At 36.6% G+C, this 16,885-nt stretch overlaps 1 protein-coding gene across 1 annotated transcript in view; it reads left to right on the top strand.

Moving 5' to 3' along the window:
* The first annotated feature begins 9,367 nt into the window (after positions 1 to 9,367).
* Positions 9,368 to 16,885, top strand: part of LOC143251745 (transferrin-like) — a 35,218-nt gene continuing 27,700 nt past the window's right edge. Inside the window, 1 exon segment of the mRNA XM_076502989.1 lies at positions 9,368 to 9,608. Coding sequence (XP_076359104.1) covers positions 9,548 to 9,608 — 61 coding nt within the window. The 5' untranslated portion in view covers positions 9,368 to 9,547.

The raw sequence follows: 16,885 nt of genomic DNA on the forward strand, positions 1-16,885 counted from the left end.
ACCAAGATACCTGAAAATAACGTCATGATCTTGACCTTTGGCCTGGTGCCTAGGAACCGCCTGGTGATAGAAAGACACCAATGATGCGTGAAGGACTATAATTTCAGAATCTTACACATACGAACACAAAAATACTACTAACACATGAGGTACAAAGTAAAAAGAATGCCTACCTCGTTTATCTCCTTATTTTATGAACTGCATATTACGTTTCTTCTTTGATAAATTAATAACAAGGGAAAAATTCACGAAAAATTAAGTTTCATTTGTCTTACTTTGCGCTCACTAATGTTATCATCCAATTATCGTATTCACCAGAGCGTCTAAATGTCTTATTATTTGTGGAATATTAACTCGACATTCGAGTATTTCAAATGACCATAATTCATATTAAGGTTGTCCCTACTGCAGCGAGCCAACCCTTTTACAAAGATGAACCGCGTCGAAAAATACAATATGTTGGTACCAAAGGAAACGTTTTATTTTGCAGTATGAAACCTATCTAGGTCAGAAGGGCTTAGGAACGTTCACACTTAAAGAACAATGTCATACTATTCACAACAATGAGTGATTACTAACTGGAGTAAAACTATTTATCATACACTATCTGTTCCAACTACAAACAATCGGCTAACTATAAAATATGAAAAATAAAGTGGTATACAACATCACGTCACTTCCTGTCATATAGTACATAGTGGTGTAAAACAACCTCACTTTATATCATAGAGTACATAGTGGTATACAACAACATCACGTCACTTCCTGTCATATAGTACATAGTGTTGTAAAACAACCTCACTTTATATCATAGAGTACATAGTGGTATACAACAACATCACGTCGCTTCCTGTCATATAGTATATAGTGGTGTAAAACAACCTCACTTTATATCATAGAGTACATAGTGGTATACAACAACATCACGTCACTTCCTGTCATATAGTACATAGTGGTGTAAAACAACCTCACTTTATATCATAGAGTACATAGTGGTATACAACAACATCACGTCACTTCCTGTCATATAGTACATAGTGGTGTAAAACAACCTCACTTTATATCATAGAGTACATAGTGGTATACAACAACATCACGTCACTTCCTGTCATATAGTACATAGTGGTGTAAAACAACCTCACTTTATATCATAGAGTACATAGTGGTATACAACAACATCACGTCACTTCCTGTCATATAGTACATAGTGGTGTAAAACAACCTCACTTTATATCATAGAGTACATAGTGGTATACAACAACATCACGTCACTTCCTGTCATATAGTACATAGTGGTGTAAAACAACCTCACTTTATATCATAGAGTACATAGTGGTATACAACAACATCACTTCATGTCATATACAGTACAGAAAAGTGTACAACAACATCACTTTATGTTATATTGTACACAGAGGGATACAACAACATCACTTTATGTCATATAGTTCACAGTGGTATACAACAACATCACTTCATGTCATACAGTACAGAAAAGTGTACAACAACATCACTTTATGTCGTATAGTGCACAGTAGTGTACAGCAACATCACTTTATATTATAACACCTAGTGGTGTACAACAACATCATTTTTTTGTCATAGAGTATACAACAACATAACAGTATGTCATACAGTACACAGAGGGGTACAACAACATTACTTTATTCATATGTACACAGTGTACGACAACATCATTTTATGTCATATAGTACACAGTAGTGTACAACAACATCACTTTATGTCACATAGTACACAGTGGTGTAAAATAACATCACTTTATGTCACATAACATAAAGTGGTATACAATAACATCACTGTATGTCATATTGTATATAGTGGTGTACAACAACATCACTTTATATCATACAGTACAGAAAAGTGTACAACAACATCACTTTATGTCATACAGTACATAGTAGGGTACAACAACATCACTTTATGTCCCATAGTACACAGTGGTGTACAACAACATCACTTTATGTCTATTAGTGTACGACAACATCATTTTATGTCATATAGTACACAGTAGTGTACAACAACATCACTTTATGTACATAGTAACAACATCACTTTATGTCATACAAATATCACTGTATTTCATACAGTACATAGTAGGGTACAACAACATCACTTTATGTCATATAATACACAGTATTGTACAACAACATCGCTTTATGTCACATAGCATACAGTGGTGTACAACAACATCACTTCATGTCATATAGTACAGAGCGGTGTACAACTACTAAACTGTATGTCATTTCGTACAGAGTGGTGTACAACTACTAAACTTGATGTCATTTCGTACAGAGTGGTGTACAACTACTAAACTTGATGTCATATAGTACATAGTGGTGTACAACTACTAAACTTGATGTCATTTCGTACAGAGTGATGTACAACTACTAAACTTGATGTCATTTCGTACAGAGTGGTGTACAACTACTAAACTTGATGTCATTTCGTACAGAGTGGTGTACAACTACTAAGCTTGATGTCATATAGTACAGAGTGGTGTTCAACTACTAAACTTGATGTCATTTCGTACAGAGTGGTGTACAACAACATCACTTCATGTCATATAGTACAGAGCGGTGTACAACTACTAAACTGTATGTCATTTCGTACAGAGTGGCGTACAACTACTAAACTTGATGTCATTTCGTACAGAGTGGTGTTCAACTACTAAACTTGATGTCATTTCGTACAGAGTGGTGTACAACTACTAAACTTGATGTTATTTCGTACAGAGTGGTGTACAACTACTAAACTTGATGTCATATAGTACATAGTGGTGTACAACTACTAAACTTGATGTCATTTCGTACAGAGTGATGTACAACTACTAAACTTGATGTCATTTCGTACAGAGTGATGTACAACTACTAAACTTGATGTCATTTCGTACAGAGTGGTGTTCAACTACTAAACTTGATGTCATATAGTACGTAGTGGTGTACAACTACTAAACTTAATGTCATATAGTACATAGTGGTGTACAACTACTAAACTGTATATCATATAGTACAGAGTGGTGTTCAACTACTAAACTTGATGTCATATAGTACGTAGTGGTGTACAACTACTAAACTTGATGTCATATAGTACGTAGTGGTGTACAACATCATCAGTTTGTCAGTTCAAAATTAGGATCGGTTATTCCAGATACCCCTTATATTTTTTTGCATGAATATCCCAGGAAAATGAATTTTCGGGTGGTTTTAATAATAAGGAAGCTGCAGTCCAGGGGGAAGTGGGAGAGGATAGAACGATCAGAAAGCAGATATTCAGCACCACCTTAAAGGTCGAAGATCTTGATTTCTATCCCTGGCTATATTTTATTTACCTACAAACTGCGGCTTAAACACCGGAATTTTGTCTTTTCTCGTCTGAAAGTATTTTCAATTTTATATATCATATCCAGGACGATGCAGAAATAATAATTTAATTTCAAAGCAAATTGAAACTTAATTTGTTCTGTTTACCATAAATCTGCCCAATGGACTAGCTATGGTGTGAACAATAAGGTATCAAACCCAGAATTTTAGACGTCATAAGACCAAGCGCTCGCCGCTTAGCCACCATTGCTTACCAACTATGAGGCCTGACGTTCAATCAGAAGTATTTATTCATAAACATTCAGTACTCTGATACGATATTTAATCTGTTGGTCAAGTGACCCACCCTCAACTGTACTTAATGTACAATTTCACTCTTTATTTTAGTCGGTGTTTTCTTTCGCCAGTTTTTTTAGTTTTTGTTATCTCACTAGAGGTCGCAAATTAAAGTTTACTTTTGTCAGGTGAGTGTGTGTGTTCACTTAATGCAATGTTATATAATGGACTCTCTACACTCTGCTCACCACTGGTAATCGAACTTACCGTTGACATATCGGGGACATATTTTTCTTCGTTTTTCTTTTTATTTCGTCAGATGTCGTCGTTGAAGTTTCAACGTTGTCGCTCTGTAGGGTTCGTAACTGTTATACGTTTTTGTTTTAAGGAAAATTTCGTCATGTACAAAGGTTTTTTTCCTCATGTGTTGTTAAGAGACTTCTTACTGCATCTTTATTATTAATTTATTATTATTATTTTTGCCTCTTTATTTCATACTTTACCCTTACTTACACAAACGTAATATAAGCTACCAAGAAAATTGACGTTAAGCGCACACCACAATATTTTGTTTAACTCAGTCAACCAATTAAAATAGCTGAATGCCACATCTCTTAACAATCCTTCATTCCTGCCACTAGGGTTAGGTTGTCACGTTATTAAATGAGTCTGTCTGGATGTAATTACCCACCAACGCAGTCTCTTTAATTTTCGAGATACTCGAAGATTAGTTACTCTACATACAACACTCGCTTTACGCCTGAATTTTCTTACTGTACATGAAACTGAACAATAATCATGTTATAACTATAATTCATCATTTTTTCTTACCTTTTATTTTCGACTTTATTCTCTACAAACGTAACGTAACTCTCTTATTATTCATCTTAATGACCATAATTTGCAAACGCCATTTAACGTGACTGGAGCGCAACTTAGACATACGGAATCCGCCGATAGATGGCGAGGGTGAGTATATTTATCCAACTCAGTTCTCACAACTTCCAAACGTTATTTAGCTGTTACATGTTACTCGAACACAGTGGTCAAAAGTGGATTAAATATGTAATTTAGGTAACAATCAGGAGTGGACAGAGACCCTTCTACATCTTTGCACCTAACAATAAGTGTAGCGTAAAAACAAACATTAAGGAGTGATTTTATTTCATTATATTTATCTTAATACACTGAAAATATTAATAACTAGGCATTTAAGCAATCGACGGAGTGAGTTGAATGTTAGAAATCAGCCCGGCATGGTCAGGTCGTTAGGGAGGGCTCGGTTCGCAATTTGACGGTCGCGGGTTTAAATCTCAGTCTCACCAACTATGCTCGCTCTTTCAGCCGTGAGGACGTTATAATATAATAATCAATCCCACTATTCGTTGCTAAAAGAGTAACCCAAGAGTTGGCGATGGATGATGATGACTATCTGCCTACCATTTATTCTCAAACTGTTAAATTTGGAACGTCTACCACAGATAGCCTTCGTGTAGCTTTACACAAAATTAAAAAAACAAACATGATTGATTTTCATATGAGTTTTATGTCATGAGAAGATTTTGAAATGTAAATTTATTCGTCTTATAAATATACACATCATCCTTCCACTGTGAAAACTACAAACAGTTGACAAAAATTACAAACAGTTGACAAACATTACAAACAGTTGACAAACATTGGTTAAATCCTTGTTTATTTATTATTATTTGATCATCGTCACCAACATTTTTGAAACTTAACCCACAGTTATTACGTAGCCTAAGTACTGTACCTTTGAAAATTACGTTTATTTATATTTAATTTCGCGAAAAACTGCGTCAGCCGTTTCTAGTATTAAAGCGACACACATCTCTTGAGCTGCCCTTTATCACTGAATACCTGAATTGGTTGCCACATTATGACGTCCCAACAGCTGAAAGGACGAGAAGGTTCGGAGAAAGAATTCGAACCCGAAACCCTGAGATTGCGAGTCAAGTGCCTAAGACCATGACAGGCCACCAACATTTTATCCTGTTTACATACAGGTTTTCTTCCATCTGCGAGCTGACAGTAACCTGATCGTTTCACAAATATCATAATTATACAAAAAAATAACCTAATTTTATTTCCAACAATATAAAACATTATTAGAGTATTCGACGAGATGAAATTGTATATACTCACGAATTATAGCATAAATTAATTATGAATAACTATTTTTATAACGCAGATCTACTAGGTCCAATAAAAGTATATTATGACACACGTCGGCATATTTAGTAAATTGTGTGTTTTCTTACAGCAAAACCACATCGCGCTATCCGCTAAGCCAGAGGTTCTTAACCAGGGGTGCGAAGATGATTCCCAAGAGGTGCGAGGATGCCCATGAATAATTAAAGCAAATCTATATTTTTACATAAGAGTATGCTTTATATTTTTAGCTTTTTTATATTTAAGTTTCCAGGGGTGCGAGAAATGATTACTGATTTGAAAGGGTGCAAACACTGAAAAAGGTTAAGAACCACTGCGCTAAGCCAACCGCCGGAAATCGAACCCAGCTGTTTTAGGGTTAGTAAATTCGTAGACTTAGCGCTGTACTTACGAAGCCTATTAAAATTAATTCCCTCTCTAATTGTACATGTAATGAAAGTCATGTAACCAATGACGTTACGGTAGTGAGTCGCGTGATCGTACAGTTGGTGATAATCACGTGATCGCGTAGATTGTGGTAGAAAGTCACGTGCTATGATAATTAAAACGTTTTGTTTTCATTTACAACTAACCAGAACTAAAAGCATTGTTTTAACAACGTACGCTTAGGTTAAGATATTTTGAAAGTTTAATGTGTAAACAATGGGTGCGACCACAGCCAATTAACGTTTACATCTTTAAGATAGGTAACCTACCTGTTGTGTTCGGTTGCCTTATTGTGGGAGCTGTCTACGCTAATGTGTAGAAACGTTACTAACAAATCATATTTTCCATACGTACCCACAACGAAACTACTTAACACTTTTTTTAGAATATCACACGTTTTTGTAATGAACTGTGACAGAGGACACTGGCATCGTGTCTGGTGGAATACTTGCAATAACATGGAGTGACGAGAGTCTGATCAGGGTTAAAATTAACCTATACCCTTTGGTTGTAACCAGATTCACAATCTACACGAACAGCTTGATTAGGCTTAAGATTTGTTTAAAATCAAACTTTTATTTGATTTTCTTTGAAACTCAACTAACTCAACTGCGACGCTAACGTCCCCAGGAGGTGACTTTAAATTCAATGACACCATTTCACGAATATGTGATAAGCATGGTCTATAGATAATGAATGTAAATAAGAATGATTTATAATATAATAAACACACTACATCTGCCATATCCATTGCCGACGAGGCCTTTCGCTAAATAAAACCTGCCTGGAATACAACGGCATTGTAGTGCTTTAGGCAATAAATAAGTATGTATGTCTTCAGTTTTCATGAACAATCATTGTTATGGTGTAAAACAAACTAAACAATCGAACTGCTATTTTTATTTCGTTATTTACCTGCGACATTTTGTCACAAGAATTAATTTACAAAATATCATGTCTTTGTTTCTTTTGAATTTCCGCAAAGCTATACAAGGGATATCTGCGCTAGCTGTCCCTAATTTAGCAGTGTAAGACTAGAGGGAAGGCAGATAGTCGTCACCACCCACCGCCAACTCTTGGGCTACTCATTCACAAATGAATAGTGGGATTGACTGTAGCATTATAACGCCTTCCCCAACGGCTGGAAGGGCGAGCATGTTTGATGTGATGGGGAGTCGAACCCACGACCTTCAGATTATGAGTGGAGCGCCCTAACCACCTGGCCATACCGAGCACAAAATAATATTTATTTAGTATTTTCATTTTTAAAATAAATTGTGTATTAACATTTAAACAGTCGAGATTTTATTTGGATAAAGTGTTCTATTTTTAAGTTTAAAAGCTTTTATTTGAATAAAGTTTTATCCTCCTAAGTTTAAAAGATTTAATTTGAATACAGTTTCTCAGATTTTAAATATATTTTTCTAATGCAGTGTTTTACTTTTAGGTTTAAAGTTTTACATTTAGACAGAGTGTTCAATACCTTAGGTGTTTTTCTAACACGTGCATACAAACTTCAAAGCGTCATTATAGCTTACGATCAGTTCCATCTCCATGCACGCTTATAGCTGCTAAATTAGCACATCGCACAGTGAATTAGCATATTGAATATAAAAGTTCTGGAATTAATTTTCTACTCCGTCTAGTTCTCCAGCTAGAAAATACCATCATCTTAACATTTAGATTAACCCAACATTAGTTGTCACTGTTTATCGCCAGGGTTCAACATTGAAAGTGTGTGTTTTATAGCAAAGTCACATCGGGCTATCTGCTGAGCCCACCGAGGGAAATCGAACCCTTAATTTTAGCGTTGTAAATCCGTAGACTTACCGCTGTACTAGCGGGGAGCAACACTGAAAGTTTCAATATTTTCATGTTGTTTTAAATGTAATAATAATAATAATATAATAATGGTATAATGCATCCTTGTGTCACAGTGGTATGTCTGCTTTTTGTAGCTTTGTTCTTAATAACAAACAAATTTATTATTTCTTTTCACAACTCAATCGGAGTGTCTTTTATCAGTCATTTATGATCCAACTGAAGCATTTTGAACATAAAAAAAGAGAAACATTTTGTGATTCTCAGAAACAATAACGAATTAAACCAAATACGTATTTTGTACGCATTTCGAGATGTAATTTCCTTCTTTTCTTATCAAACTTTTTTCTTGTAGCGAAAATTAAAATTCATCTTATTTCCAAAAGTTTGATTTGTTTATCAAATTTCGCGTAGAGTTACACGAGGGCTTTGTGCAAAACCGCCCCTAATTTTCAATACAATGAAAAAGCTAGTCATTACCACCCACTCTTTACCAACAAAGAGTGGGACCGATTGTTATATTATAGCCTCCTAACTGCTGAAAGGTCGAGCGTGGTCTGTGAAAGGAATTCGAACCAGTGACGCGCAGGTTGCGAGTCGAGCGCCCCAATAATACCAGATTATTATATCGTCCTATTATTGTATACACTTTCACATTTTATATTTTTGTATATACGTTAATTTTTAAACCTAACGAGACCTAATGGTTATTAGCGACCCGACTCGTAATCTGTGGACAAAGGTTTCGAATTTCCTCACCTAACATGCTTACCTTCTCAGTCGTAGAGGCGTTATAAAGTGTCGGTCAATCCCAATGCCTTCCCTCTAGTATATCATTTCTAAATTGGGAACAACTGTTATTTTTCGCGTGAAATTTATAAACAAACAAAAATACTAAAGTTGTGACGATTGAATATCAATCGTTGTAATGAGTTTAAAAAAAATATGTTTTAAAAAACCGATGGACCTTATCATCGCTAATCCTCGTGCGTATGTGAGATAGACAGTCAGACATTACGAGTGTGGATCTAGGACAGTGCAGAACCGATTCGTGCTATATTGTACCGTTAAGACGTGTTGTTCTTTTTTAGCAGTTTCAAGATTTGTGAGTTAAAGTTATACACCCTTTAATGAAAGAATCTACGTTTTTCTCAAGGAAGTCATTTCACGCGCCACCAAATTTCACGGCTGGAAACCCCACAGTTGAAAACATTTGTTAACACCTCCCCCCCCCACTTCCTTGTGTCACGTGACCCTCGCCACTCGTAAATAAAACTGTGTCAAATAGTATAATTAGGAATAAATACAGAGAACTCGAATTTTAATTTTCAGAAATTTCAGTCTGATCCAAGCTGTATAGAGTGGTATAAAGTAGTGAATGGTGTTATAAACAATTATTAATCAACAGAAGAACCACTTAGTTTACAAGAAGCTGTTTATACACTAGTTGTTGTTGTTTTTTTCAGTGTAGTTTTCGATTTCTGGAGAAGATGGTTCCTTTCGTCTTTATCTTCTTACAGGGTTTTCTACGTATTATATCAAGTCAACCAGGTAATTTCAAGTTGTTATTGTTTATTTTATTTATTTAGGTCGGTTAGTTTCGTAAGAAATTTAAGTCTTAAAGACTGTTTACTTCGTTAACAAATACGGTTATAAATTGTACATCATGTAACACACAGCTACACTACATGAGAATGGACACCACCCGAGTGGTCGAACAGTAAACACCAAGTACACTGCAACTCTTTCCTTTTCGTTTCGAATAATTCTTCTTGTAGAAGGTGTGATTTGGTTTTTTTTAATTTCGCGCAAAGCTACTAGAGAGCTATCCATGCTAGCCGTCCCTAATTTAGCAGTGTAAAACTAGAGGGAAGGCAGTTAGTCATCACCACCCACCGCCAACTCTTGGACTACTCTTTCACCAACGAATAGTGAGATTGATCGTTACGTTATAACGCCCTCATAGCTGAAAGGGTGAGCATGTTTTGTGTGACGGGGAATCGAACCCGCGACCATCGGATTACGAGTCGAGTGTCTTAACCCTCTGACCATGCCAGGGTCCTTGTAGTAGGAACACTGAATAAATATTTCAATGAAGTTGTTACATTTATTCTAGTAATGTTTTGCATATAAAATCTGTATCTTGCATTCTGTAATATTATAATTATTTTGATGTGACCCTCCGCTAGTGCAGCGGTATGTCTACTGACTTACAACGCTAAAATCAAGGGTTCAATTCCCCTCGGTGGGCTCAGCAGATAGCCCGCTATGGCTTTGCTGTAAGAAAACACATTTTGATGTGACACTTTTAATTACAATTTTTAAAACTGTAACACGCAGTTTAGGTTTTGTTTTTAATACTAATATATTTAAATTCTAGCCCGGTCGTCAGTGATGTACCTTTTCTTAGTCTAACTTACACTTACAATTCACAATACACAGACGACATTGCTATCTAGAGTATTTCTATAAACCCGCTAATGGTCATGTCTCGCGTACAAGAAACACTACATACTGTCTCGAGCTGGGACAACAAGTGGAGAATGGTTTTAAATCCAACACAAACACTCACTTTTTATAGGAAATTAAAAAGGTACATAAAAACTAGAGTAAGTAAACATCTCACTCGGCAATACGTCTATCAACATGAGCAAGCACATCACATTTCTTGGTATCACTTTCGACTCCAGATTAACATGGAAAAAACATGTTAACAACACGCATTTGTCCATCAAAAAACGCATTTCACATTTGATGACCATAACTAGTAAACACTCAAACTGCTCACCAGAAACCATCATCCAAATATACAAGGCTTACATCTGTCCGTTAATAGAATATGGATGTCAAGTCACACATGTCTAACACACTACAGAAGATCCAAGTACAACAATATAAAATACTAAGAGCAGCAAACAGACTACCATCACACACACCCGTAAACTATGTACACAAAATCAGTAACTTACCAACTCTTAGAAACAGGCACACAGAAATATCATATAAATATTATTTAAAAGCAGAGCTTAGAAACCAACTAACTGCATCATAATGTAAACTAGCCAGTGGACATACAAAATACATTTCACCATATATTTCAACAATTACAAAACAGTCAACAAAATACATAATGATAAATTAGGTGAATATTTGTTCTCGGCACAGGACAGGTAAAACCCTGTCTTGTGAAAGGGAGTTTTCTTGGGGGCACTCCCGTTTCCCCCACATCTAAATCTCAAGCATTGGATCTTTAGATCCCAGCCAAGGTAATATTCTTTCCCGGACCTGAATCGTGCCGTTTGAGTTGCTGTCTCGTCGGCGTTTTGGACTATGAGCTCCGGCCTGGCCTACTTCACTTCTGCTGCTTTTGTTTCGCTCTTTCTCACCCGTCATTTTCACAATGCCTCATCTCACTTCATCAGCTTAAACAAGTCAAACCAAATTACAAGAAAACTTCCACGTAAAAGTAAATAAACTTCCATGAGCGTAAACGAAGAGGAACCACAACGTTCTTGACCACCCCTGTTGGGGAGAGAATTCCTCAGACTTCTCTCTTTCTAAACTAAACCCCTGCCAAGTTCGTTTGCGTTTGCTCTAGCCCGGCATGGTCAGGTGGTTAAGGCACTTGACTCGTAATTTGAGAGTAATGGGTTTGAATCTCCGTCACACCAAACATGCTCGCCCTTTCAGCGGTGGGGGGCGTTATAATATGACGGTCAATCCCACTATTCGTGGCTAAAAGAATAGCTCAAGAGTGGGCGGTGGGTAGTAATGATTAGTCTGCCTTCCCTCTAGTCTTAAACTGCTAAATTAGGGACGACTAGCGCAGATAGCTCTTGAGTAGCTTTGCGGAAATTCATACTTAAACTCTGTAGTTAATTTTATTTTCGATGCCACTTGATGAGATAAACCTTAAACACTAGAATCTTTACCTGAATTTGTTAAAGTTAATTCCTTACGTGTATAATCTATATCTACCTTTTCGTTTCTAGCTTCAAGTAAGGTTTTTATTTTTTTTTTCCCATTTATCATTCATTTATGCTGATCGTACTTCTGTTATTATAATTGATATTCACTGACCGACTTTTGCAGCATACCTTACCTACCGCCATCTATTATTAAATAAAAGAACTAATATATATATACACGATAGTGTAAGGGAAGTGCCTTCAAATAGTTTCCTTTACTGAACCTTAAATTTATGGGTAGGATCAGGGACTCCCACAGGAAGAGGTAAGAGAAGCATTTATATTAATATGTAAATTCAACACCGTAATTAAATAAAATAAATATTTCTTGTAATTTTTTATCAAAGCTGTAAATTTATGTTACGTTTAAACACGCATAAAACATATTATTTTAGTGTGTTGATTACACTGTAAAAGCTGATCCTACCTCCCAATAGAAAATATTTTTAAGGACGCCACTCTAATGTCCGGCCAATCACAGTCACAATTCTCGGAATACGATTAAGTCTCTACCCCAGAATAATACTAAAAAACACAGCCTAAACTGGATCTTGCTTTAGAGGCTAGAAGTTATCAATGGTGTAGCCAGGTTTTACACTCATTGGGGGCAAACAAATTTAACAGGAGAGTGTAATAAATTATAAAGCTGAAAGTTTTATTTTATTATTAAATGATACAAAACGTGTTTATTATATATAAAAGCTGAAAAATAATATGAAATCAGTATACCCAGATATTTCACGGGTAAGCCCTCCTGGAACCCCCTAGCTACGCCTCTGGAAGTTAGGGTTAAGTTTAACACAAGGTAGTTTAATTTGACATGTTTAGCAATAACATAGTCTTAAGTATATAATATTTCGTTCAAAGATTATATAACAAACGAAACAATTCACGAAACACGTGCATTTTATATACGAAGTGTTATAAACAGTTCCACGTAGTTGTGTAAAATTTATTAGTCTTTCTTGTACTAGTTTTACCTACAAAAGTATGGATCTATAACTTTATTTATACATGGTTGAGTGGGTTTTAATAAAACGATTTTAATCATGCCCACTTAAAATCATGGTGGGACAGAATGTATCATAACTACATTTTAACATTCCCATTTTGTTGGTAGAGCGATGCTACCAAAAACTAATCGCTTTAGGGATCCGCGTGCAAAAGCCATTTCTGACGCAAAATATTCATGCACTCAGATCATGAAGATGTGTTACGTTAAAAAATATATAGAATTTCCAAGGTGGAGATGTCCCTTATACTTAATGATATTGACAAAAAAATAATATGGAGCAACTTGGGGTACTAGAACTGTCCCAAAAGAGACCTGCAAGAAGTCATACCCAACCCGTAATAAGCAAAGTGCTGCATCTTATAGCAGGTGAGAATCCACGAACTTCAGTTGTAAATGTTGTCCACGTGCCTCAGATAAACAGTACACAACATAATCAAGAAATATCTTCGTCTTTAAATAACGTTGACAAGGTATGAGTTCACCAAGATAACACGTTCACTCATATACCTTTTCTCCAACCATCGCGTACCTCATTAAATTAAATTATTATTAAATGTGAAAACATACCGGTCAAGTCATCTGTAGATTTTCGTGTCATAGGACAGTTGAAATGAGTGGTTGAAAACTGTCTCGATCGAACTGTGGATGGGTTATGGAAGACTACTCGGAAGAGTAGTGTGCTTTGGACGTGAAAACCTTACGCCCGAGGCTTTTACACGTTTACTAGATAAAGCACGATTGCAAATGGCGAAACTACGTAGTGAGTCTCCAAACTAATTTTAATATAACGTACTGAGCTCGCCAGTTTTATGTCTAAATACTAGATAAGTAGATAATATTTATCACATTGAAATGCAGTCCAAGGTTCGAGCCTCAAAATATCGTCTTAATATATCCCGAACTTTCAACTATGAACACTTTATAAAATTAATACCACTGTTCATTCCAGTGTAGCTTTAAGGTGATGGACAATGTTTAATCATTCTTTCCTCTTCTGATCAACAGCTTTAAATTAGGGATCTTATGTCTGTACTCATATCTTGATCCTTGCAAGTTAGAATGTCTCTCGCATAAAGTGCTGTAAAGTTTGAAAATATCTTTGACATCAACAACAAAAAAAGACTTTAACATTTGTGACACTTGTGTATCGTTTGATGATAATATTGTAAAAATCTACCACGATGTTTTATCGCTTTCTAAATATATACGTATTCTTTTTTGTTTTGTTTTTTCAGCTCAAAGACATATGAGCCTACCTGTTGTGCACATGGCGGGAATCCGAACATCGGATCTTAGCGTGGTAAGTATAAACTTAACGCTGCCCCACAGAAGGACATGCTGGTAATAATATTGACTACTTTAGAATAAACCACACCTGTTGTCTCACGGTGGAACAGCGTTAAGTTTACAGATTTACAATGCTAAAATCCAGTGTTCGATTCCCAACGGTGAGCACAGCAAATAGTACTCTGTGGCTTTACTCTAAACCACACAAAGAAACTGACAATCGTAGGTGTTGGTCTTAAACAGCGACTCACAAATATTAAACTTTATCAGGAACAAAGAGATGTGGGTGTTCCCCCTTTCAACATTAACGCGAGTTATAGAACTATACGGAAAATTTATACATAAGATAAATCGAAATGACCTTCGCGGTATTATCCACAATTATCAGTTCCGGTAACTTTGGGGGGGGGGGAAGTACTTACTTCCTACATCCCCTTGAAACTTGACTTGTTGTACACGCCCTTCTTAAAAAAAAAGTTTTCGTTTTCGTATTAACTACGAGGTTGTTTTGAACTTGGGAAAAACCAATGTCAAGTTGAGGTAATGACGTTTTTCCTTTGTCTGGAAATTGCACACAGATGATGTAACATGATCATTTCGTCATATTTAGCTTTCAATCGACATTACTTGAATTGACTTTTGTGTATTCATGTTACCATGAATTTAAGAAAATAGACAAATGAATGAGTAAGAAGACTGATAAAGGGGCAGGGGGACACAGACTTCCACCACTCAACTGTAGAGTTACAGGGGGACACAGACTTCCACCACTCAACTGTAGAGTGACAAGGGGACACAGACTTCCACCACTCAACTGTAGAGTTACAGGGGGACACAGACTTCCACCACTCAACTGTAGAGTTACAGGGGGACACAGACTTCCACCACTCAACTGTAGAGTGACAGGGGGACACAGACTTCCACCACTCAACTGTAGAGTGACAGGGGGACACAGACTTCCACCACTCAACTGTAGAGTGACAGGGGGACACAGACTTCCACCACTCAACTGTAGAGTGACAGGGAGACACAGACTTCCACCACTCAACTGTAGAGTTACAGGGGAACACAGACTTCCACCACTCAACTGTAGAGTTACAGGGGGACACAGACTTCCACCACTCAACTGTAGAGTTACAGGGGGACACATACTTCCACCATTCAACTGTAGAGTTACAGGGGGACACAGACTTCCACCACTCAACTGTAGAGTGACAGGGGGACACAGACTTCCACCACTCAACTGTAGAGTGACAGGGAGACACAGACTTTCATCACTCAACTGTAGAGTTACAGGGGGACACAGACTTCCACCACTCAACTGTAGAATTACAGGGGGACACAGACGTCCACCACTCAACTGTAGAGTGACAGGTGGACACAGACTTCCACCTTTCAACTGTAGAGTAGATGGGCAACAACTATAATATGATGCCTGGGCGGTTACGAAGGTTGGGATGGGGCTTGGATGTCTTGATCCCTTTCCCAGATGACGTCAGATTTTTAAAATATAGCTTAGAAGGGTTGTTTGTTGTTTTGGAATTTCGCACAAAGCTACTCGAGGGCTATCTGTGCTAGCCGTCCCTAATTTAGCGGTGTAAGACTAGAGGGAAGGCAACTACTCATCACCACCCACCGCCGACTCTTGGGCTACTCTTTTAGCAACTAAAAGTGGGATTGACCGTTACATTATAACGCCCCCACGGCTGGGAGGGCGAGCATGTGTGGCGCGACTCGGGCGCAAACCCGCGACCCTCAGATTACGAAGCACACGCCTTAACGCGCTAGGCCATGCCAGGCCCACCGCTTAGAAGGGACAACACCCAATAATACTTAAGGGGCGTAACACTTCAACAAATATGGCTCTTACTTCGTCAACTAACTCGTTTTTTTCTTAATACAAACAAGGAAGTTTTCTGAAGTCAGTCACGTATCACATGTTTTTAAGACAAGACTAACACTTCCGTTTTAAGATATCATATATCTACACTACTATATATTAATAGTTTCCTTCAAGTCTTATATAAACTGTGTCCTAGACATATTAATGATTTATTTATGGTCTTATATAAACTGTATCCTAGATATATTAATGATTTCTTTCCGGTCTTCTATAAACTGTATCCTAGATATATTAATGATTTGTTTCCAGTCTTATATAAACGGAATCCTAAATATATTAATGATTTACTTCCGGTCTTATATAAACTGTATCCTAGATATATTAATAGTTTCCTTCTGATCTTATATAAAATGTGTCGTAAGATCACTTTTGTAGATTCCCCGAATATATCACAGAGGTATTCACAATACACCAAGTGAACACTTTTCATAACGCTAAAAATCGGTTCACAGATCACTCAGCCCTCACTGTTTAGTTTTGCGCTCACAACAAACCAGTCAACGTTTCACTTGCCAAAATCCTAACAGGAAGGAATTAAAAAAAAAGACATGAACTAATCGTACAAATTTTTCCTATTATAAAAAAAAATCTGTCATCAGTAAATATATATACTTAGTTTTATAATATATGGAATATTCTTGACTTTTCTTATTAC

This window comes from Tachypleus tridentatus, chromosome 6 (genome assembly GCF_004210375.1).
Source record: "Tachypleus tridentatus isolate NWPU-2018 chromosome 6, ASM421037v1, whole genome shotgun sequence".
Taxonomy (NCBI): domain Eukaryota; kingdom Metazoa; phylum Arthropoda; class Merostomata; order Xiphosura; family Limulidae; genus Tachypleus; species Tachypleus tridentatus.